The 25,867-nt window shown below is 40.0% G+C and overlaps 1 protein-coding gene across 3 annotated transcripts in view; it reads right to left on the bottom strand.

Annotated features, from left to right (window-relative positions):
• The window catches only part of ESRP1 (epithelial splicing regulatory protein 1), a 52,929-nt gene that overhangs the window by 5,514 nt on the left and 21,548 nt on the right, over positions 1-25,867 (bottom strand). For 2 of the 3 annotated variants that reach the window (XM_081951408.1, XM_081951407.1), the window contains exons 6-14: positions 19,370-19,468; positions 18,099-18,153; positions 14,710-14,820; positions 13,076-13,208; positions 12,942-12,984; positions 10,531-10,832; positions 9,050-9,268; positions 3,179-3,377; positions 1,194-1,362 (exon numbers count right to left, since the gene is read on the bottom strand). In XM_081951408.1, the coding sequence (XP_081807534.1) occupies positions 1,194-1,362; positions 3,179-3,377; positions 9,050-9,268; positions 10,531-10,832; positions 12,942-12,984; positions 13,076-13,208; positions 14,710-14,820; positions 18,099-18,153; positions 19,370-19,468 (1,330 nt within the window). The remainder of the gene's footprint in view (positions 1-1,193; positions 1,363-3,178; positions 3,378-9,049; positions 9,269-10,530; positions 10,833-12,941; positions 12,985-13,075; positions 13,209-14,709; positions 14,821-18,098; positions 18,154-19,369; positions 19,469-25,867) is intronic. The other variant, XM_081951409.1, reaches the window with a different exon arrangement.

The raw sequence follows: 25,867 nt of genomic DNA, 5'->3' as shown, positions 1-25,867 counted from the left end.
CCATTAAGGTCAGTTTTTATAAGATATTTGGGGATCTTCTAAAAACCTTCAAATTTGTTCTTTATTCACCCCTTTTTTTTCCACCTCAGCCTTCTCTGTTCATTGTCTCCAGGTCAAGCACACACTCCCTCACCAATGATTCTGGGTTTAGGACTTCTTGGATGTCCTTCTCCTGTTATGTCATCCTCCTTTTCTTCATTGCTATACACTTCTTCAGTCTTTGAATTTTCCTGGCTTTTGTGCATTTCTTTTTCCTACAACCTGCTGTGTTCTCTGGAATGTATTCCTCTATCCCTACCATGTTCTCTCAAAATCTTGGATGATTCTTCAGCACAACCAAATTAATGGGACTAGCATTAGGTGGACACCATGCAGTGACAAACAGCTAGACCTGATGCAAGTTTCCAACTAGCTGAAAATGGAGACCATCATCCTGTATTAGATCTTCTCCAAAAATAGACTTACTGAATGTGGACAGTAATTCCTAATGTGTTATGCGTAGCCAGGCACTGTGGTTTATAAAGTTGTGATTATGGCTTGCCTCTGACCTAGGCAACAAACTAAGTCACTGTAATATATCATTTCCTGCCTAACTAAAATCAATTATTGAATTTATACCACGTTGAACCAGGATTTGTTTCAAATACTGTTACTAAATAAGCCTATGATTGGATTAGTCAAAATAAATATTATAACATTTCAGCGCCACAGTAACTTGCAAATCCAGTTGATCTTCTTTCCTTTGATTTCATGCTAATTTATTGTTCTGAACCAGAGAATAATTCCATGGAGAAAGCCTTCTGTGATCTACTTCACACACACAGGCCATGATCCCTTTCCCCTCTGCATGAAAATGTGCACCTGTGAGTTTGCCCTTTAGGAGTAGTACCCCCAAAAGCCCACATAGAGCTGCAGACAAAGGGGGGAGGGGGAAATTGGCAAAAATCAGACTCCTTGCAAAAAAGAAAGAGCAAATTAGGGCCCCCTGCATAGTAACATTTTGAGAAGGCTTCTTTACCAACTCGGAAAACATAAAAGAATGAGTCTATCCACCAGTTATCTGATGTGTTTTGATACTTTCACCCCACTGGCAAATTATTGCAAGGCACCCTTATTAGCGGTAAGCATTGGATTCTTGTCCTATTCATCATTGCGATTCATACAATGTTTTGCCTTGCGTTGATGAGGATTACCTAGGGTAATAGGTGGTGTAGTTCATGAAGAGCTGAGTGCCAGCTGGATAGTATGCTGTGGATGGCTGGAAGGTTCGTGGATTGAGGAATAGGGATGGCTGGTAGAGGGCTGCTTCTGTTGGAATTATTGCAGTGGGTGTTGGAAAAGAATACGAAGGTGGAGAAATACCTAAGAACAGGACAAGACACAGGAACCATCAGTCAGAATATTCCCTGCAAACAGATGATAGCACACTAACTAAAATTTGGGCAGTATTCTTGAACATTATCTCCAATTCATGAGATTAATTTATGTGGATTTTTCTTCAATTCCAGCAGATAGATAGATAGATAGATAGATAGATAGATAGACAGACACACACACACACACACACACACACATACATACATATATACATACATATACACATACATACACACACACATACACACATACATACATACATACATACATACATACATACATACATACATATACTGATAAAGGAGGAGAGCCTGTGGCTTAGTGGCTATTACAACTGCCTAATATGTAATACAGCCCAGGTTCGAATCCCAGTAAGGGTATGGCTAGCTGATGAGAGCTAAATAGCTTGAAATAGATCTATACTAGTCTCCCTTTATTTATTTATCAGCACAAATGCAACATATTATATATGTGTGTGTATGTATGTGTGTGTATGTATGTGTGTGTATGTATACACACACACACACACACACACATATATATATATATGTATGTATGTATGTTTTGTCTTGTACTTGCATTTTTAAGGAAAGCTTCACTAGGTGACACATGATGAATGTTTTTTTTTCCTTTGGAAAGAAATTACTGAACCACACTGAACTCTTTAGATGAAGAGTTAATTAAAGAGTTAATGATTAAAAATGGAACCTTACTTTAAACATTTGCATGTTGCATGCTTCACCTTTTCTGTTAAAAACTCTATGCACTTTCATTCATTAAGATACCTGATTTGTGTGTGATCTTAAATTATATTATAGGTGTAACATAACCCACTTGAATAAAATATAGGTTGTAGGTTAGAATATCAATGTGCTTTCAGAAGTGTGTGAATTCTGTAAGATTTGTTCAAAATACATATTTAATGTAACATTTCATGTCAGCCAAATGTTTTAGGAAGTTCAGAAGCAGAACGTGAGAACAACATCAGTTTACTGTTCTTTGTTGTTTCCCATTAGCATCTAGGAAAAAAAAATCAGTTCCAAATTTAGAACATGCATATAACTATCAAGGACTATATCTAGTGACAAATTTATTTTCCGTAAATCTGTGCTATTTTTTAAATGGGACTAAAAGGTCAAACTCCATGTTACACTAATGACACACTGCAAAACTCTTTATTTTTCAGGGGAGAGACAAATTAGACCTGGGGAAAAGTAGGATTTTTTTTCTCCCACTACAGTGCTTCTGAAAAAATAACTATATCTGTGCTGCCAATCATGGCCCTTTTATTACAATGACAGTAACATGCAGAGAGCAATTCTTTATAAGAAGCAGAATAACTAGGCAGGACAAACTATGCCTTTGTGGTTGTTATTTTTCTGATCTGGTTTCAAAACAGCTCAGTTATATTCTGTTGTTCAGTTCTGTGGGATTTCAGTTTCCACCAGTACAAGGAGCTAAATTATGCTATTTGTAACCAACAGTGAACTTAAGTAGCTAAACTGCAAATAATTTATTCTAAAAAATCATCGACACCTGCCCAGTGCAAATTAGGAATGGGAAAAAAGTGTGCATATCAGCAGAAAAGCAAGATTAGGGAAGACAATTCCTTTGTGAATCACAGAAGTCCACAACCCAAAGGAGAACCACCATCCAAGTCTGCAACTGATTTCAAGGGGGAAAGTTTGCCCTCTAGATCCCCAGATGTTGAACTTTTCCAAGAGATGGGCACAAGAGACAAGAGAAGGAGCTCCAGCACCTACCAGCATACCAATAGCACCAAGACCCAAGCAAGACTTACATGGTAACTTACATGGTGGTGGGGATAAGCCATTTCGATTTAAAGTGCCCCCCATTAATACAAAGTTCATCTCCTCAGCAGAACATTGAAACACTTCCACATATCTGTCCTTCATGGTTTTTTTATGGCACTTCTGAGCTGCCAAGAAAGCTCGATCTGAAGACTTCATTTGGATAAAGGCATCCCCTGAGGGTCGGCCCTAGGGACAAAAGAAGGAAGAAGTGGAGCAGCACAGCAAAATCACTTGCTCAGCAAGTTTATAAGCATAACCTTGGAAGACTGATTTTTTTTGCATGTTGTATTTATTTTATTTATATTACTTTCCAGATTTCCACCCAACAGTGTGGGATCTGGGTTTTGGACAATCAAAATCCACATATTTGTCATAATATTCATCACAATACTATTAATAATGTAACTTACCCTGTTTCCCCGAAAATAAGACCTCCCTGGATAATAAGCCCAATCGGGCTTTTGAGTGCATGCACTAAAATAAGCCCTCCCCCAAAAGTAAGTCCTCCCTGAAAATATTGCAACACAGCAGCAGCCATGAGGTGACTATGCGCGCTGCCTCCTGCACCCCAAAAATGATAAGACCGCCCTGAAAATAAGGCCATTTCGGGGGGTGGGTCAAAAGAAAATAAGACCCCGTCTTAATTTTGGGGAAACATGGTATATGTCAATACAATTACAATAGCATATAACATCTGTATCATCAAATTCTCTCCACATTCATTTTCTCTTTTTTGTATCTCCTTTTTTCTAACTTCTGTTTCTATTGTCTAACCATCGGTAGAATACATCCCACGTTTTGCCTCACTGCTGTCTAGCTTCTTAATAATAAGTGTTAATCTGTCCATTCTAATATTTTCTTAATTACACTCTCATCTGATGGTATTTCATCATTTTTCCATTGCTGCGCAAATACAATTCTAGCTGCAGTTAATATATGTAAAACCAGATCTATAATCTTTTTGATCTTTTATGTGTGTCCACTCTACATTGTTTCATATGTAGTACTGAGTTCCTAAAAGGTGTCAGTTTTTCAAAGGATTGGGGTCATCATAGCTTTTTTGTTAAAAAAAATAAGATTGCTTTTGTTGTGGCTTCCAGTGGCCAGTGGAGCTGGCAGCTGAGTCGGACAGTGAGGAGGTTGGGGAGAAACATGGGCCAGTCTTAGGGGCTGAGGAAAGGTCAGATGAGGGCTCTGTGTTGGAGGCAGAGAGGGAGCTAGACAGCAGTGAGGCAGAAGGACACCTGGAGCCTGTTCCCAGTGTACACATGTGCAGAGCTGCCAGAAGACAAGAACAACTAAGAAAGCAGGGTCGACTTGGGAGTAAAGCCACACCTTGGAAGTGATTGGCCTCCTCCAGTAGGAAACAAAAGAGGAGCGAAAGGGGAGTGGGCTTTTGCAGGAAACAATTCGTTCCTTCAGTCATTTCAAGAGTGGAAAGTTCTGTTTGTGACTATAAGAGACTCTGTGCCAAGTGTTGCCTTGCCCTGCGTTTGGAAACTAGTTATCTGGCAGCTCTCCCAGTGAGATAAGGTTCGTGCTGATAAATATTCCTCTGAAAGACTGTTTGCCAAGCCTTGCTGACTGTGAATGAAAGGAATTCACAGTCGTATAAATAAAAGAGGTTTTCCCGGGACCAAGACTTTGATTCATGCTTTTTAAGGAAGCCTAAGTCAGCACAGCTTTAAAAGTATAGACTAAATATCTCTATTGCAATGATATGATGTTAAATAACGATAATGGTATATGGGAAAATCCTTGAGAAGCAGGGCAACCAGGCTCTCCATGGAACAGTCAGGTAAGAGAGCTGCTGCATAATGGATGGAGAAAGCAGCTCAGAAGGGACCCACCATAACTTCCCAAGCCGTAAAGGGGATGGAGGGAGATTTGTACTTTCAGATTTGCAAGAATCGGTTAATGTAGCTTTGTAATAAAGTAGAATTCATTTATTTGTCTGGTTGCATACCGTCTGATGTATGTGGTAAGGCTGATGGCATGCTTTAAAGTATAATTTTTTAAATTGATCTATAGAACCCAGTTTTTGAAGGAGAATTTTCCAATCCACTTATTTTTGTGAAAAACACACATCAGGGAATAACAATAACTGTATAAGCTGAAGTGTGGCATAAAAATGTCATTTCTATACCAAATAATAGAAGTTTCTAACTCACTCTCTAATGCAATTGGAAGCTATTCATTGTTGAAGAAAATATTGGGTCAGTGAGTTATGCCCCAACAGAGAGGACTCTATTCATTGTATTCATTGAGATGCAGTGTTAAAGAATGGTCTAATGCAGGGGTGTCCAAACTTTTTGCAAGGAGGACCAGATTTGGTGAGGTGAAAATGTGTGAGGCCAACCATTCAGCCTGACATTCTTTGAACTATTAACATTAATGTACGGTGAAGGAAAAAACACCGGCCGGAGAGGATGAGTGGCAGGCTGAGCTGGTGGGGAGAAAAGGCTGCGGGCCACTCAAAATTTGAAAACAGGCCACAATTGGCCCCTGGGCCAGACTTTGGACATGCCTGGTCTAATGTAATATCAACAAGCCCTAAGTTTGTACCTTCTCATCCTCTTCCAGCATAGTTGCAGAGAAATGATGATAAAAATAATATTTGAAATAGGAGTTGATAAGACAAATGATTTTCACACAGTAGTTTATAAGGTTGAATTATTTGTCTAATAAGCTGGACTGCAGCTTGTTTCTGACACAAAACCAAACTGCAGCTAGTTTAAAGTAGGGTCAAAGTATCTCAGGATTTATGTGTCTTTATTACAGTAGACCAGGGAAGGAGGAAGAGACAGGCTTGTCTATATTGGGTTAAATCAATGTTTCAACAACTTTAGCCTTTGTGAATTTCAACTCCCAGAATTCCTGAGAACTGAAGTCCGTACAACTTAAAGTTGTCAAGATTGAGAAACAGAGACACCCAGATTGTTTAGGAAGCCCCCATCTTATTTTCATTTCATAAAAGTATATAAACTATCTTATTATGAAGTGAATAGATATTGGATTTCTCTTGCCTTTATGGATTTAGAGAGTGCAATTGGCCCAAAGTTATCCAGTAAGCTTAGGGGACTGAAGGTGGAGTAGAGACTGGGTTATATTGATTCTAGTCCAATATGTTGACACTACACCATACCAGCTTCCAGGAAAGAAGGGAGGAAAAGAGGGAGGGAGGGAGGAGGGAGGGAGGGAAGGAAGAAGAGAAGGAAGGAAGGAGGGAAGGAAGGAAGGGTGGGAGGGGAGGAAGAAGGAAGAAGGGAAGGGAATTCTACAAATGACATGTTGATATCTGGGATACTGAGCCATCCACTTGGTATGAAGTAGAACTCCAATAGGCAGTTTATGCCAGACAATATAAAAGGACAGTGACATAGCAATAAATTGCTCCACACAATCTTGTTTGGGAAAGGTGCAAGTAAAAATGAAACCAGAAAGGTCATTTAATAGCTAAGATAAATACAGCAGCAGTCTCTTCTCTGATGGTTTTCATTATTGTAGTTTCCCAATTGCTAGCAAGTATAAACGTAACCCAGTAGTTTGGTTACGCTGTCTGAGGCCATAATTTTCTAGAGCCATAGATTTCTTGTAGTGGCTAACTCATTTATTTCTGCTTGAAAGTGAGAGTACTTAAAAAGCTGTTTCCAGAGAAACAGGAATAAGCGTGACCATTTGTTCTGGCTAAGGGTGGATGGTTCAAACTATTGGATTAAAAAACTTCCCATTAGGCACTTTTAAATTTTATCAATGCGCCATTTTTTTAATTGAAGAGATGGAAACATGAGAAAATAAAAAGAAGAGTGGGTTAAATTTAAAAGAAATGAAATTCAAATGGAATATTAAGAGGGAAATATCTTGATGGTATGAGCTGTTTCTCAGTTGCAATGCCTGGCCAGAATTTCAGTGGATTTCCCCATATTAGAGACCTTCAAAGGGCAGCTGGCTGGCCAATTACTGGGGAGAGTTGAATGGATTCCTACCCTGATGATATGATTGGACTAAATTACCTTGCAATTTATTCATGTATAACTGCACGATATAACCTGTTATTACTGTCTGTATATGGCTACATACGCTCAGACATCATGCTATTCTTGTTCAAGGTTGGCAATATTTTAGAGAGGAGAAAAAAGAATAAGAAATAGTGAGTAAAAGATGAAAGAAAATCAAATCTACCTAAATATAAGTTTTATATACCATGCATAATTTTCCATATTTTTAAAGTATGCTGACAATCTTTCCCTCCACTATATCCATATATTATTTGAAACCTTGTCTTTTATCTTTTTAAACTTTTCATATCTCTGTTTGTGAGGTTGCCATCAATTTCACGCCCTGAACACTCTTTTCCTTCCTTTCAGTGCATTCTTTCATATTTTGCTTTCATACATTTGTTCCACAATTCAATCCTCATTCATTCTCTGTTGACCAAATCACTTCAATATATTTCTTTCTTGCATACTGACCATTCTGTCAACATTCACTTGGCATCTGCTCAGACTTGACGGACCACATCCATCCATCCCCTTGTTTTACCAAACACACTTAAGCATTAATTTCTATTATATTAGACTTACTTTTATGTTTCTTAACCTATAATTATTTTATTGGATTTATCATCTAAGACAGGGGTGTCCAAACTTGGGAACTTTAAGACTTGTGGACTTCAATTCCCAGAATTCCCCAGCCAGCCTGGCTGGCTGGGGAATTCTGGGAGTTGAAGTCCACAAGTCTTAAAGTTCTCAAGTTTGGACACCCCTGATCTAAGATAATTCTTGCTCTACTAAAGTAAGTAAATAGACAACGTCTTTCTAGAATATGTTTGCAGCAAGAGATAATCAGGACAATTTTGCTTTGCCAAATAGGGGCTGGAAAGTATCTTTTGACAATTGTTAGGTAGCTGAAATAACTTTTTTTTTACATTTGAGAGGTACCCATCAAGCCCACAATTCTATCTCATAACTGCATTGACAAATGCTAAATTTCCTCCCTATGACAATGAGAGGTTTTGGTAGAAAAGCCAAAAGCCATCTGGGCAGAGGTACCCTCAATGACATATGTTATCTTCATTCAGTGCCACTGAAGTCATGAACTTTTTTGTCCTCCTGGGACTACATACGTCTCTCCTAAGTTGAAGTTACGAGGAATCTTTAACTGCTAGGCAAGGCTCCATACAAGAGGAAGAAATCTATTTCTCTATTTCGTATTTATTTTTCTTCAATGCTGGCTTTTGATTACTTTGTAACATTATGGTTATGACTATGATGTTTGATTTTTGTGTCCTGGTGTGGTGGTATGCATAGCCTAAAAGAGATGTGGGAAATTCTTTATCTTTAAGGGATGCATATGAAGTTAGGAGAGGTATAAATAACGTATGGCCTCCCAGATGTTGCTATACTTCTCCCACCAGTATTGGTAATGTTGTCTGGGTTTCTGGGAATTGTAGTACAGAAGCATCTGAGTGCCACCCCTGTCCTAGAAAGTTTAAATATACCACGCTTCTATCTTTCCTGCAGCGATCTTAATTACAGTTTTCTTGGTGCTTTCTGAGCTCGGTTATTGTTTTCAGATGTTTCATTACCCAGCTAGGTAACATAATCAGTACTGATGATGCTACCTAGCCTCATTATTGTTGCTGGACCTTTCAGGAAATCAGTCTTTTCTTTTAGGCCAAACAACTATAAAGCCTTCACTCCATGCAAAAGTCACTCTTGCTTCCTTACTTGATTTCTGAGCCTTTGAGAAATATCTGGCCTTACCATTGGGCAAAATGAAGACTCAAAAGTCCCATTCATTGTTTCAGGAGCAACCACGTCATTGCGAGTACATTCTTGTTAACATTCTCCACTAACCTGGTGATTTAACACCATGTGAACCCCATGGGTTCTGATATCTCCAGAAAACTCTCCCAGGAATCCCAAAATGTCCTCTATGGTGGCAGCGTATGGAAGACCACGCAGACGAACACAGTCCCTGACAGTGGTGGGAGGCACAAACTGCTGAGGTAGCACAGGAAGAATAGGAGGAGTTGGGAGAGGAATGAGAGGAGCAGAGGAATACCTGTTCAGGACCTGCAAGCAAAAATAATAAACACGTTTAGAAACAGGAAACATACCAAATGAATAGTGTAAGCTCTAAAGTCAGCTTAATGCATTTGAAAACAAAGACTCCCCACCAAGAGTGAGAGAGAAAATCTTAGCCATCCCATGTACACAATCTGGCTTTTCTTGTTTTGAAACCTAGCCCTTAGCACTATGGCCTTCACCACTTCAAGAAATATTAAATGTAGTCCTTCATGACTAAAAGACCACACATGCCTAATCTACACCAACAGGCAGCAAGTCTCTAAAATTTGGGTTACATTTCTCATATCTAAGATTAGATATGGAGTTACCTCAACCCAAGCGGCTTCCCAATTAACTGGCTAAACTTGTTTTTTTTTAAAGGTAAATTTTACATTGTCTAATAAGGTTTCATCCACACACTCCTTGCCCTAACATTGAGATGGTCTGCTAATCAATTGCAAAGGACATTATCGCCACAACAAAGTCTCTATCTCAGTGCCTGCCACCAACCAAGGTGGGATGAAAGCCATCTAGTAGGAAAATGATTTCTCCAATTAGAAAACACAATACAACTTTCTGTGTGAACATTTTGCTGTATCAGGATTGATTCACGGCAGTACTATTCCTCCCACCTAGCCACCATTGCAGGCTTATAATTCGTTTCTTTCATTTTGGAGGTCATAACCTAAAAAAAAAACACATTTTCCCTAATTCAGATTATCTTTATCCAAAATGCCCAGTCAAATGCCTTTTAGAAGTATAGTAGCCACCAAATGATATCAAAGGCATACTGTATCTGGTATCAGAGATAATATATAGCCTGTATACAGAGTACAGACTATATACAGATGGTACTTAAAATGAAGGACTATGATTCAGCACTGCAGCCAGACAATCACAGAACCCGAAATCAGACCAGGACTCAGCAAGGTATTTAAAGACCAGTGCTCCTTCAGAGAAGCACAATCCAAAATGTACTGAAGAGGTCTCCTCAAATGGGGAACGAAACATTTGCAACCAAATTGCCAAGCTCAGAGCTCAAACCAATAACATACTGTAAGTGTTAAAAAAACATAACTACCAACCCAAGCTACTAATATTCAAAGACATTTCAAATAATATATAGTCTGCATTAATCCTCCATGAACTTGTTTAGTCATCCATTAAAGACATTCAAATTGATTATTGCTTTATCTTGCAGTTGTGAATTCCATAGTTATCTTGAATTAGCATATCACACCATAATATTAGTGAGTACTGGTTCTCACCTGCTGTACCTCAGCAGCTGTACTCCTGAAAAGTTCTATATACCTTTTCCCCAACAAGTCCTTATGCTTTTTTAGTGCGTTTTGTGCATATTCTTCACAAGCAAACAACACAAATGCATCTCCCGTTGGCCTATTGTCAGGGTAAGTCACAAAAAGGATTCCTTCTTTTCCACCTGTCACAGGACAGTGTTGACCAAAAAACGCTAACACTTCTTCTGATGTTACATTGAATGGGAGACCCCGCATCCGAATAATCACTTGGTTTTCCTTAGATAGGAACTGGGCTACTTCATTGGATGTACCTTGAAGAAGAACAAGAAAAAAACATTTAGACGGCTAGGTACCCATCCATCACCCAGAATGGTTTAAGAAAGAAAATAGATCTAATGTAAGATTTTTTTTAGTAGCATGGGAATGACATGCACACACATATGTATGCACAGTGGTGTCATCTAGATTGCCGATGTCTCTCCTCGTTGGCTATTTTTAAATATATTCTTTATATCCTTAATACTTTTCGTTTTATAGAGGGAAAAATATCTGCATATGTGTATTTCCACATTTACTATTAGTTGTGCCTAAGACAATCTTCCTCAATCTGATGCTCCCCAGATACACAGGCACTAAGATTCAGGAATTCCAAGGTACACTAGGAAGGTTGTACTGGTTTCTTTGCTTTCAGAAAATCACTGGGAACTACACTATTGTACAGAAACTCTATTCCAATGGCTCCTGGACTAGAAACTAAAAATTAAACGACTATAGGGTTTACAACTTCCACACCCTAGTAGAGCAGGTTCTGTATCCTCTAACCATATGGTAAGCCCTACTGTTACCACCCAGTTCACAGTGTAACTCTTGTCCAGATACAATATGGAGCATATTTTGTAAACCAGTAGTTTGTAGTACTATATGTTGCCTGATACCAGCAGTTGATTTATTCAATAAATCATGGGCAAGAAATCACGACTTACTGTCTTTGAATCAGGGTGGTTCTCTTAAACATTGAGAAGGCTTCAAGAAAGGGCCTTCACATTACTATCATAGCTTAGGAACACCATCTATATGGTTTAATTAAACATTGGAATATCTGTGGATAATTGGACCATCATTGTTTCTTGCTCTGTACCTCTAATCTTGTTTCATATGCAATATGTATGTATCAGTGGTGGGTTTCAATTTTTTTTAGAACCTCTTCTGTAGGTGTGGCCTGCTTTGTGGGAGTGGCTTGCTGGCTATGTGACTGGGTGGGTGTGGCCAACTTATAAAATGTGGTGAAACTCATTTAACAATGCTCTTGCTTAGCAACCAAAATGTTGGCTCAGAAACTCTGGCATTTGAAGCACGCAAGTCTTAAAGCTGTCAAGTTACAAGACCCTTGCACCCCTATCCCTTTAGAAAAAAAACCCCCAGGGGTGTTCAAACTTGACAGCTTTAAGACTTGTGGACTTCAACTCCCAGAATTCCTCGTCCAGTCATGTTGGCTCAGGAACTCTGGCATTTGAAGCACGCAAGTCTTAAAGCTGTCAAGTTACCAGACCCTTGCACCCCTAACCCTTTAGAAAAAGAAACCCAGGGGTGTTCAAACTTGACAGCTTTAAGACTTGTGGACTTCAACTCCCAGAATTCCTCCTCTCGCTCTTCATCTTGATGATGTCCGGATGGGCGGGGGGAGGAAGCTGGAACTGCTTCTAAACAGCACTGTAGATTTGTGGAAACTCTTCTGTAGAAGAGGTTAGAACTGGCAGGAACCCACCCCTGGTATGTGTGTGTCTGTGTGCGCACCTTCAAGTCAGCTTTGACTCTTGGCGATGGCTGGACAAGTCTTTGCAGTTTTCTTGGCAATATTTCAGAAATGGTCTGCCATTGCCATCTTCCTTGGACTGAGAATGAGCGCCTGGCACAAAATCACCTAGCTGCTTTTTTGCCTAAGACAGGACTAGAACTCAGTGTCTCCCGATTTCTAGCCTGGTGCTTTTAACCATGGCATTATGGTTAAAATGGTTTTCAACTGTTAGATAACATATTAAAATCTTTCCATTTTTAAAGTTGTACTGCTAAATTAATAAAAATTAACATTGTTAGTGGTGTTTTTGATTAATGGCCAATGCAAATTATTTTCCTTCTTCAATCTACAAAGAAATTGTATTTATCCAATTCTTGCCCTAAAATTACCTGAAGACCTTAATGGTCAACACAGTTATGTAGCCAGAGATCTAAAGTTCCTGGCTAATTCAATCAATTTCTTTAACTTAATCGAAAGGAAGGTTTTTCTGTTTAGGACTAGCTTTCCCCAACCGGGATATTCTGAACATGGCTACTGCCAGTTGAAGTCCACCTACGGGGAGAGAATGCAATCACAGAAAGCTGTTTAAAAATGTTAATTTAGGTTATAGGAATGGAAAGTTTACCTCCAGCAATTTTGAGGAAGTCCTCACCTGTTGCTTTGTATACCTGGAGATAAGCAAAGAAAAAAATAATTAAACTCAAGACAAACTTTCTACTATTTCACCCAAATATACCATTCAGAACTTGACCAACGCACCTCTATATACCGGTTCCCCATGTGATGCTTGTGTCTTTGCAATGCTAATTCTCTGTGTTCTTCACTTACAAACCTGACAAGAGCTTCTCCGTTTCTTCTGCCCTGGGCATTGAGACAAAGTGCAGCCCCTCCTCTGAAGAGAGAGGAAGAAAAGGTTACAGAAAGAAAGAAAGAAACTTAAGTAGATGTTCCTTGTCATAAAAGCTATATTTACGTGGAAACTGGAAAGGGGAAAAAAAGTGATTCTGGTTATTTTGGGATGTATTCAGGTCTTTCTTTAAAAAATAACAATTCAATTAATTCCACAATGTGAATTTTAGCCCACTTCCAAAGTTCATTCGGTGTTGCGTGTATTAAAACGGTTTTAAAAATAACTATGAGCAACACATTATTTGGTTAAAGGATTTGTGGACAATCCATATGACCACGCACTTCTGGTATTTAGTGGCATCACCTGGATCTACAATCCCAATGTCATCAGCAGTGACGTGTGGTGAGGTTTATGGCTGGTGAGGCACTGACAGTGGTGGGTTTCAAATATTTTTAGACTTGTGGACTTCAACTCCCAGAATTCCACAGCCAAGCATGCTCAGTTCCGATGTAAAATGACAGCATTTGTTTCTCTCTCCCTTCCTCCCCCTCTCTCAAACACATACACACACAAACACACACACACAGAAGTTGGATTGGACTATCTCTCCTACCCCCTTCCCTTTCTCACTCACTCTCAAACGAACACACACACACACACACACACACACACACACGTTGGATTGGATATTCTTTTCCAGTGGCTTGAAAGCAGCTCCTCTGCCATCCCCCCCCCTTCCCTTACTGCCTTCCCCAAACACCTCCACCATTACAAATGCAGCCTGCTGTCTGGGTGGGAAATGCCTGGAACGCAATAAAGCCCACCCACTCATCTCCTGCTGGCAGGCTGGGGTGAGAGGAGAGGCAGAGAAGCCAGAGGGGAGCCGATCCGAGCCTTCCAAAAGAAAGAGGCTGGGGGAAAGTGTGTGTGCTACAGCATGGCTCTTTGCCGTGGATGACTCTGCTTAACTGTTTAAAAAAGCCTCTAAAAAAGCACCCTCTACTACGAGGCAGGAGAACTGCTGCCTCAACTACATAAGGAATTTTTAGGCTTTTAACCCTTGCTTAACTGTGCTCAAGTTATCATAAAACGCCTAAAGTCAGACTAGAGGAGGCATGCAGTTCTCCTGCCTCATAGTAGAGGGCGCTTTTTTAGAGGCTGTTTTTAACAGTTAAGCAGAGTCATCCACGGTGAGGCAGCAACTAGCTCAGCTTTTTCCTTTTACATTTTTTTTTTTCTTTTCATGATGAGAGCAGTGAGGCTGTGCCTCACTTGCCTCACCTGACTGCACGTCCCTGGTCATCAGTGTGGTAATCTCAAAGGTGCTTTTTCAAAAGGCAACTGGACTGTTTTTTGAAGGAGGAGGAGGGGAGGGGGAGGAGGAGGAGGAAGAAATGTAGCTTTTCATGCAAGAAGCTTCATCAATTGTGACTGGATGGTGGTGGTGGTGGGGGATAGAAGGATAGGTACTGAAAGGATGGTGAAGTGGGGGATAATGAAACGAATCCAAACATAACAAGTATATCGTTTTGATGGGACTAACTTGGCAATATTTAGTCCTTTGAAGAACCTGGCAATGTCCTGGTCTGATGACTGCCAAGGTAAGCCTCTGGCTCGGATCACGGTGTTATCATCTACAAGTTCCATCTTGCTGCTATAGATCAAATACAAGGATAGCTTTATTAATACCTATAATATTCTCATCCTCCCAAACCACAACCAGAACATTAGAGCTTTTCCATAGCTGTAAATTCTGATCAGAACATTTTTCAGATAATTAAATGGAAACTTTAAAATTCACCACTATTTTTTTGAAATTAGCGATTTGTCCTCTAGTATGATGTAATTTGCTTCTGCTTTTCTTTTATGGGAGTAATTTTTATTAAAAGTTTAAAAGAGCAAAAATAAGAACTAATAAAAACTAAATTAGAACAGAGAAAATAATAAAGGAGAAACAACAAACAAGCTAGAAATGCAATAATAAAGAAAATAAAAAAGATATTAAAAAGTAGCTTCCAATATTCTTCACAGTTATAAGTACTGTACAATTAGATTTTAATCTCTCTTTATAAAGTTACAGGATGACTTTCTTCATAATTCACTTCTGTTGTTCTGGCTAATTTTAAACTTCACCTGTACAGATAAATATAGTCATTTGCAATGTAGTGATTAAATTATTGGGGCTGTACCCTTAAGATGTCCCTATTGTGTCCTGACACCATTAGGAAAATTCTGTCCAGCCCTGGATGCTTCAGCAGCCAATTTGTCAAGGGCTGAGTTTGTAATGCCCACTACCACTACTCTTGTTGGATAATTTACAACTACTATGCCCTCCAAATTTTCTATGCCAGAAAGCAACCATTCGTTTCTATAAACAGTTCTTAGTGTGTGTGTGTGTGTGTGTGTGTGTGTGTGTGTATGTATGTATGTGTATATATATATATATATATATATATATATATATATATATATATATATATATATATATATATATATATATATATATATATATATATATATATATATATATATATATATATTTGTTTTCGTAGATTTTCACGGGTGTAGGTATGCTGGTTTTGTTGTATTCGGGTGTTTTCCTGTGTAAGGTTCGGGAAAAGACCCGAATACAACAAAACCAGCATATATATATATATATTTGTGTTACAACCCCTGGTATGCCCAAATATGGGAGGGAGCTCACTACTCCCCCTTCGGCTCATTACAGAGGACCATCCAGGCAGAAAACCATATTTTCATTTTTAATGTTGCCTTTATTTATTTATCACCACAAATACAACACACACACACACCACACACACACATATATACATGCATATATGTGTGTCTATACACACACAATAAATGTATATATGTATGTATGTATGTATGTATCTATGTATGTATGTTATGTATGCACTGTTAAGTTTTCACAAACATCAAAAGCATCAAAATAATCTGCTCAGGGTCATCGTATCATTGAGATGGGTAGCACATTAATTTAATAAGAAAATGCACACACACATATATACACACACACACACACTAATCAGCTTTAAAATTAAAAACATTCTTGCAGTTTCCATTATTTTCCAGGAATGGGTTACAAAATGGGTGCTTCAGCTAATGTTGGAGAAATCTCCCAAAGGTGTTGTGGTTAAAATACAAGTTTGATGGGTAAAACACCACCAGTTCAACACTCTGTAGATTTTTAAAAATACAACTTTTGTATTAAAGAGACAAAAGATTTTTCTTTTTTAACCAACCCATTTTACTGTTCTTTTTAGCAAGTCCATTGATTCACTTCCTCAACATTTTCCTTGTCGTAAGGGGAAATAAAATTGTATCCCAGTTGCCTATGCAGTACTAATTTAATTGAGCTATATATATATGCAGCTGGAAAAGGGAGGAAGGTTGATCTACTATGTCATATTCAATGGTGTCCCAGTAGACATGATAGAAATAAAGTGGACAGTTCATGGAAAGGAAAGTAGCACTGTAATTTTTAAAAAATCATCTGTTCTGTGAAGTGAGGATGTTTTATATATATCAGGCAAATGCTTTTTAACCCAGTGTTTCCCAACCTCAGCAACTTGGAAGATATATGGACTTCAACACCCAGAATTTTGGGAATTGAAATTCATACATCTTCAGGTGACTGAGAATGAGAAACGCTGCTCTGAGTACTAAATTACTGGAACACGATTGGTAAAACTGACTGAAGCTGAGATTAGACAGCTGCAAGGCAGTGGCCATTGACCCAGACAAGGGGCAGTTTTCCCACTGATGCAATAACTAATTAAAGTGTAGGGGTTTGCCCAGAAGAAAATAAAGTTCAGGAGAGAAAACTGGACAGTGAAGCTTGACATCAAACAGTACTTTCAATGTAGAGCAGGAAAACATGGGCAGAAGTTGCATTTATGGTGGGGTGGAGGAGTTGAAAACTTCATTGATCTTTAGTACTAGAAATAATTAGTGGCCTGTACTAATGAAAGAGAACCCTGGCAGTGTAGACATGCCCTGAGAGAAGGAAATTGAGATTTAATTTCCTATTTGTCTATGTAGCAGAAATTGTTTTTCAGTATATATTGTATTTTTCTATTTTTGTAGGTGGAAAAAAAGTATTCACATTCCCAGTCATGAGAACAACCAACACTTGGCATCATTTGAAATTGAAATTCTGCAGAATGCAACAGACATTGTGGCTAAAAAGCAACTGCTCATTGGATGTGGGTTGCCAGAAATACTCTCTGGATAAAGGAGAGATCTAGAGAAAACCCATATGTACTATGGACAGATGTTTCTGGTGAGCAGATGGCAGAAACTGATTTTTTTTTTACAATCTCTTGCGATCAGCTGGGACTCGCAAGATTCCATCATGCTCTGAGTGACTAATGTCGATCTTTTGGGGGGATTCAACGTTCAACAAGCCCCATTTTTAAAATCACTTTGGGGTTTATTTTTTATTCTTATTGTTGGTTGAAGATTGAAAAGCCAATGAAGCCTATAACATAGGTTATAGGTTTCATTGGCTTTCTCTTCAGTCTGTATAGAAAGAAAGAAAATGTATATGCCTGCAGTTTTATAAGAGTTTTCTTTTTTGCAATATACAGCAAAAGGGTAATTACGGTGTTGATTTTAAAAAGTTCTTTTCAAAGGAGTAAGGGTTCAAATGAATTTGCATTGAAGAAAGGCTTTGAACTTAATTAAAAGGATCCTCTCTCTTACATTACATTTTTATATAGATAATAGTTCTTCATAACTTCCTAGGATTCTTCCTTAAGAGTCAATGTTAATTTTCTATTGGATTTGTTCTATTTGCTTTTGGTCTGGCCTCCAGGAAGATAGATATATCTCAGGAAGGCCTATTCATATGTTTAATAAATTGTCTTTAAAAAGCTTTTCATATTTTATTTTAAGGTAGATACTTACCAAGTTCCACTTTCAAATTTATAGTTCACCCTTTCTGGCTCTGAAAACTTGTGGTCTATAAAACACAGAACAAAATCAATTTTATTTCCAACAATATGGTTGAATAGCAAAATGAAATATTATCTACCTGTGATAGATAGATAGACAGACAGACAGGCAGATAGACAGACATAGACAGAAAGATATAGAGAGATAGACAGACAGAGACAGATGCTACATATGAACTCATTGCAATGCTTGCTACTCTAGGCTCTTTTCTTTTACCCCAACATTTGTAGCATGCATAGTATCAGAACTGTAGATTTGGAAAGGATTGCAAAGTTCCTTTACTCCCACTTTCTCAGATGTGTAGGAAAATCAGTTGAACTGTTCCTGAGAGATGGCTATCAGACTTTAAAACCTCCAGAGATAGAGAACCTACACTTTCTGTAAGTAGATTTATGGCAATGTCACCTGCCTGCCTCCTTCCAAAGTATACTTTCCATGGGACGAAGTATTAGCTGAATGATGCAGGAAGAGTCAGGTTCCTTTCTAGACACACCCAAGGAAGGTTGGTTAGGCCCTTCTATATATCACTGAACATTCCTTTTGGTCCATATTTGTTAATTACCACCAGATGGGTCAATAGTCTGACAAGGAAGACTTCTCTGCCTGAATCTCTCTTTATTTTAGTCCATTAATAATATCCCACTTTTGATCATTTCCTGCAATAATGTCCAGTATGGATGGAGAGAGGGGGGGTGGAGGGAGGGAGGGAGGAGGAGGAGAGGAGAAAAGAGAAGAGAAGGGACAGAGAGGGGAAGAGAAGAATTTTTTTAGCCATATTTAAAGCTGGATGGAAAAAGTGTAGCCAATTGTGCTCTGTCCACATCCTCTTTGTAGCTAATTTTTTTTTTACTTGCTAGAACCTTTAGGAGCTAAAGAAAAATAGGTACTCAAAACCCATTTTATTCTTTTGATTATGTGCCATCAAATCAGTATTGACTTTTAAAGATCACAAAGATTGAAATGATTTTATACCTTAACATGTCCTAAAAACCCAGTAAGCGCTTCATTTTTGGAGAGCAGCCATTGACATGCTGTGAAAAGTCTGATGCATGCCTGGCCAAGAAAACTGTGCCTTCTAACACTAAAATAAATTTCTGCTTCAAACCTCTAAAAAAACCCCACTCAACAGTTCCTAAAAAAGGCAGCAACAGAAATAATATAGAATAAGTCCGTACATGTAAAATTAAACCATCCCATCCCAAAAGAATACTCTCTTTGCTTACTGTAGGCTTCTGAAATTAGTGCTAAAATCACGTTGCCCATATCTTCCAATTGCTGCATTCCAAAAGATTGCGCTGAGCTCTGCATGTCAGGATTCAGATCTGAATACAATAGTCAAGAATCTTAAAGCAGTCGTTCAAATGGCAGGCCTTTGGCACTTCAAACTATCCTTGCCCCATCTTTAATTGCACAAAAGGTTCCCTACATTTATATGGGCTAGGCCGATTCCAGTTTAGGTGGATGTAGTGGGATGCTAAAAGCTGGCAAGGAAGTTTCTTGTTTCCTAAGCTGTCTTCTTGGTCCCTTGCCTGCACATAAAACCCTGACAACAAAGGGCAAAAGCATTCACCAAAACCCTTCTTGGTGACATCAAGATATAGCCTCCTCTGGCTTTCCAGTAATTGGAGGCAGGTGGAAATGCAGACTGACCCTTCTACTCTATAACATGGTCACAATTTCTGGCATTTTTTTGTTGGCTTCCAATAAACATGATGACCCACTTAATGACTGCCACAACGTACAACCATATTTCTGCAGTCAATTACTTTTGTAAGTCAAGAACTACTTGGCTTACAATAGTATTATTGGCATTCATTTGTGGGCAAAGCTTATACATAATGTAGCAAAATGTTGCTACTTGTACTGAAAAAAATTATCTTGTTTAAAGATAGTGCAAATAAAAAAAACCAGAATGCCCCATTTTCTATCTTATTACATCATTTTTTAATTTGTCCCATGTCCCTGCACTCCCCCGTTCTTCATTCCCATGGATTATCTTGCTTTAACACATCAATGGCAATAGAAGACAGTTCTAGAATGTATTCTACAGCTTTTCAACTTTAGTGACATTATTTTGCTTAACCAAAGCATTTGTTGACATTATGAAACATCGTGATAAAAGCAAAATATACTGCCTCTTAGTAACCTGCACATACCCTTTGCTATAAGCTATTAGCTTCTTATTAAAATCCAAATAAATTTCACAAGAAAATTCCAAAGGAAGATAAAAGTCTGCCTTTGAACATTACCTATAAAATATATTTGGCAATAGAAAAGCAGATTAAGGGAAGCATTCTACTGTGCCTTTTGTCTTGATTTGGGATTGTGAACGTGTTTCAGCAGTGGAGGATTTTCTCTTAGTAATACAGCTAATCCTCAGTTTATGACCAGTAGTTTAGACCTGGCTCAGAAATTGGAATATAAAATAACAGAATTGGAAGGGACCTTGAAGGTCTTCTAGTCCAAACTCTTGCTCAGGCAGGAAACCCTATACCCATGATAGCGAACCTATAGCACATGTGCCACAGGTGGCACACGGAGTAATTTGTCAGGGCATGCGCATGTGCGTGCTGGCCAGCTGACTTTGACCTTCTTTTGAAGCCATTTTTGAAGCCTTCCTTGAAGCCTCTGCAGTGCGAAAAACCGGCCCTACGGGCAAACCAGAAGTTCGGGAACATACTTCCGGTTTGCTCTTAGGGCCGGTTTTAGCTCTCCGTAGCGTTCAGGAGGCTCCGGGAGGCTTCCCTGAAGGGTCTGGAGAGCAAAAAACGACCCTATGAGCGAACTGGAAGTCCGTTCCCGGAATTTCCAGTTTGCCCGTAGGGTCGGTTTTTCGCGCTCTGGAGGGGGGGCGGGGAGGCTGTTTTCGCCCTCTCCAGGCTCTATAAAGGAGCCTTGGGAGGGCGAAAAAAGCACACCGAAAACGGGGGGGGGGATTGCTGATTGTGTACGCATGTCTGCTGGGGTTGTGTGCATAGCACTATGGGTGTGGTACGCCCGTGCATGACCCCCCTGCACTCCCCCCGCTTTTGGCACGTGAGCCAAAAAAGGTTCGCCATCACTGCCCTAATGTGATCTTGATTCTAAAGTTCTGATGGTTGTGCCCTCCCTGTCTTCACTGTAGTTTACAACCATTTGTAGCCTGCTATGATCGCTGGAATTTTGCCAAAACCCAATGTTGACTTGTGGTTTCCGACAAAACCTGCCCATAGTGAACAATGGGTTTGCTTAATGACCATGGGGAAAAAAGTCATAAGATCAGGTCTGTCATACGATGACCCGCTTTATCATCCTCATGACTGTATTTGCCAAGATCAATTACGATCATGTCAAGTACTACCTGTACAATCTACAGGACAGCATGTTTAGTTGGTTTGGAAGAAACTTGCAGTAGCCTCTGTATGGTTACACTGCTAATCTACGTGTATTAAACCTAAATTCCCAGATTGCATCCTCAATGTTAAAATACTCTTTTCTACACACCTGGATGTCATCTCAAAATACAACTCAAGTAAGTTACCCAGTCTAGTTCTATGCATCAGTGGCTGCATAATGGTTTCTGCACGTCTAACTATTTAGAGTAGTGTTTCTCAACCTTGGCAACTTTTTAAGATGTGTGGACTTCAAAACTCTCATGCTGGAGAATTCTGGGAGTTGAAGTCCACATATCTTAAAATGGTTAAGGTTGACAAACACAGATTTAGAGGATAAGGGTAATGCATTCTCTGAAGGCACTTGACATATAAGTAGCCAGTGCAAGCTTGATTCACTCCACCCTTGGGGCATTCGCTACTGTGAACCGGCTAAGCAAGCTTCACAAGTTGAGAACTGCAACTTATTAGTCAGAACAGAGAAGACTGACAAATCTTCCAGTGCTGGTATTTATGGGTAAATTGAAACACAGACCTTTTAAAATTCCTAGTTCTTTTCTCAGCAAATATCTCTCTAAAGTAAAACAAAACAAAACGAGACCTTCAGGTTAAGCCACAGGCAGAAGAAATAAAAGTCCAAATCTTAACATGTATAACTGTAAAATATACTACATAAATAGCAAAGAATGACACAATGGATAACTGGCTCAACAACAATATTTTCAAAAATGATGCAAGAGTTATCAGACCAAGACTACATGAATCAGAAATGCAACCCAAAAGGCCAATATTATCCTACACAGGAACATTTCTAGCATACCCTTAGAAGCAGCCAAATATAATTACATAACACTGGTTAGGTCCCTTTGGAAATCTGGTATTTATTTCTATTCACTGATATTGGGGGGGGGAGTGGGGGGGAAGGATAGCTGCAGGACAATAAAAAAAAATAAGCAGTGTTTTTCCCAACCAGAAAACAGTAATCAATTTCAATTTCAATTTCAATTTATTTGTGCTTCTAGACCGCCCCCTCTCCCAGAAGGGACTCGGGGCGGTGTACAGTCCATAGAGAATATCACAAAAATACAATAAAAAATTAAATATGTACAGTTTGGAGGAGGTTAAAATGCAATTAAAAGAACTGTACAAAGCTAAATAAATATAATTTTTTAAAAAATCCCTAAAACAGACACAACAGATTAAAAAACCCTAAAATAACCAGATAATAATACATTTGCCAGGAGGGACAGTTGTAATTATGCCAGGCCTGCTAATCGGAACAGGTGAGTCTTCAATTTTTGCCGGAAGGAGCGGAGGTCAGAAGTGGTTCTAATGTCGGGGGGGAGGTCATTCCAGAGGGTTGGGCCCATCACAGAGAAGGCCCTACTCCTTGGTGTCGCCCGTTGGCATTGCCTAGTGGACGGCACCAGGAGAAGTCCCTCCCTGTGTGAGCGAATTGGCCGCAGGGATGTATGTGGGAGGATGCGATCCCGCAAGTAACTAGGTCCCGTGCCATGGAGCGCTTTAAAGATGGTAATCAGCACCTTGAAACGCACCCGAAAAACCACAGGTAGCCAGTGCAGCTCGCGCAGGAGAGGTGTTACGTGGGAGTACCTCGTACTCCCCATCACAGCCCGCGCGGCTGCGTTCTGAACCAACTGCAGTCTCCGGGCGCGTCCCAAGGGCAGCCCCATGTAGAGAGCGTTGCAGTAATCCAGGCGGGACGTCACCAGCGCATGAGTGACCGTGCGTAGGGCATCCCGGTCCAGTAGGGGGCGCAATTGGCACACCAGGCGAACCTGGTGGAACGCCCCCCTCGCCACGGCTGCCACATGGTCATCCATTGACAGCCGGGCATCAAGGAGGACGCCCAAATTGCGGGCCCGTTCCACAGGGGGCAATTGTTCGCCCCCTATGGCCAGCGATCAATTATGGCAGTGTGCTGTACTGGCTGAGGAATTCTGGGAGTTGAAGTCCACCCAAGCTTCAAGTCGCCAAGGTTAAGAAACACTGAATTATGGGACTCCTTCAATCTTATTATTAACATGCTTCTGCCATATAGAAGTGTGATTGATTGGTATCAGAGGTAGGTTGCTCCCGGTTCGGCCCAGTTCGGCCAAACCGGTAATGTCGGCAGCGGGAGGCTCCGCCCAGATGCTTCTGCACATGCACAGAAGCGTCGTGAGAGAGCGCAAGCGCACACACCAGAAATCAGTAGTAAAAAAAAATAGAGATCCACCACTGATTGGTATGACTATAAACTTCTAAAAATAAGGCCTGCTATCCCTGTCACCTTAACAATGAAAATCAGACGACACTCTAGGAAAAATAAAGCTGGGATATATCATGAAGGCTATAATTAAGGTTTATATCCCACTTTTGCTCTCGGGGGGAAAAAGTAAGATGTGTCTATTAGTACCTTTTCTGACTAACAAAAGCTTCTTGTGAGCTTCCATATAATTTGGAAAAAGTGTTACCAGATACTTCCTGATGGTTCTGTCATAATGTGCAAACATAGGCTTTCTTGATTACTTTTTTTCTATGGGTGAAAGACAGGGGAACATATAATATTAACTTTACATTTATTCTCCCTAGGAATCCTATTTGGAAATTCACCCCCCTATGAGGTAGATCACTCACAGTCACAGGTTTGCTGTTGTGGGGAAAACAAGAGCAGGGAGTTTTACATATGCCTGCTTTGAGTGATATAAAGAAAAGTGGGATATAAATCAAATCAATCAATCCTATAAAAATAAAAGCAGAATACATATAGGGTTACGTAGCTAAACTATCTAGAAATCTGCAACCATGTTAAGAATTACATACAATTATATGCAAAGTATGGTTTACATTTAAGCCAAGAAAGTTATTATCTGCATCATCATTACTTCTGATATCTTGTTTTCCCCCCTGAAACTTTTCCACTAGAATGGTTTCCCTAAATATTTGCCGTCATATAGAAATAAATCGAGAGAGTTCTGGTTCCGGCGGCGGCGGGCAGCTCCTTGCCCGCTCCGGCTCCCCGGTGGGCTTCCCCACTCCTTGGGGGGCACAGGACACCCCGCAGAGGGGTCCTGCCAGAGGGGCGGCATCGCGGAGGACTCCTGCAGCGGCGGCGGCCGGCGGGAGGTCTCTCGCACGCCCAAGGCACCGGGGAGCAAGCTCGGAGGGCGCTTCGCGTTCCTGCGCCTCGCGCCTCGCTATAAGCCGACTGGAGAATGCAACAATAGAAGGAAGCAGCTGCAGTGCGGTGAGGTTGCTTCTCTCTTCATTCCCTATTCTGCACGAAGAATTACTCAGCTTTTTAAAAATAACTTTCGGAGCATTTTGGAGGCGCGGCTGGAGGGAGGGGTTTCCCCCCCCCCTTGGACAAGCGGCGAGGAACAATTTTGCTCTCAGCCCCCGGGGAAGGAGGAGGGGGGAGAGCCAACGAATGAAGGCTCACCCAGGCTGAGATGATTTTCTTTTCAATTTAATTCTACATATTACTGTGATTTGAGGACTTTTGGAACTTTTTAAAACTTTGTTATGCCTCTGTGCCCAAAACTGGCAGGGCAAGATGGCACACTTCCGTTGTCTTTATGAACTGTGAAACCTGACTCCACCTTTAAAATTCAGGCTTCCGGTCTTTGTCTCCGTGTCTCCCAGAGGAATCTCTTGTGGATTGGTATTTTTTAAACTTTCTAGGGGAAATTTTCTATCTATTGCCAGACTTATTAGAGAGATTCTCTTCTGCCTGGTTCTTCTGCTCCCGAAACTCACCTGGCTACCCTTCTTTTCTAACTGTTTATCTTATATATGGACTGAACTTTTAACGTTATAAAGGATGGCATCCAAAAGACCACCTCCTGGAAAACCTGGCTTTGCCACTTCTGCTCCAACATCCGCAACATCCAGTCCAGCCACACAGTCAAAGATAACAGAACTGATGCAACCTAAGACTACAGAGATTGACTTTCAACAAATGCTTCAACAAATTTTACAGGGCCAGGAGGAAATCAAGAAACAGCTAAGGGAAATGAAAGATGAAATTAAAGAAAATCAAGCCCAAATATATAAGAACTCACAAAGACTGAATCTTGTGGAAGGGGGGGTGGAGGAGGTGAGGGGGGGGGGTAGAAGCTGTGCAGAAAGGGAACAAAGATCTTGACATCCAACAGATGAAAATAGAATTTGAGAGAATGTCCTATTACCTTAGATTTCAAAATGTTATAGAAGAAGATGGGGAAAACATAAGGGACATCATGACAAACATCCTGGCTGACTACACACACAAAGAAAAACAACAGATGGGGTGGGGTATAGACCTGGTTTATAGAGTGAACTCAGCTTATGCTAGAACACACAATG

The sequence above is a fragment of the Natrix helvetica genome, assembly GCF_964273705.1.
Source record: "Natrix helvetica genome assembly, chromosome: 4".
Classification (NCBI taxonomy): Eukaryota; Metazoa; Chordata; class Lepidosauria; order Squamata; family Natricidae; genus Natrix; species Natrix helvetica.
The sequence above is the reverse complement of the archived record's forward strand: the minus strand, read 5'-3'. Positions and strand labels throughout refer to the sequence as shown.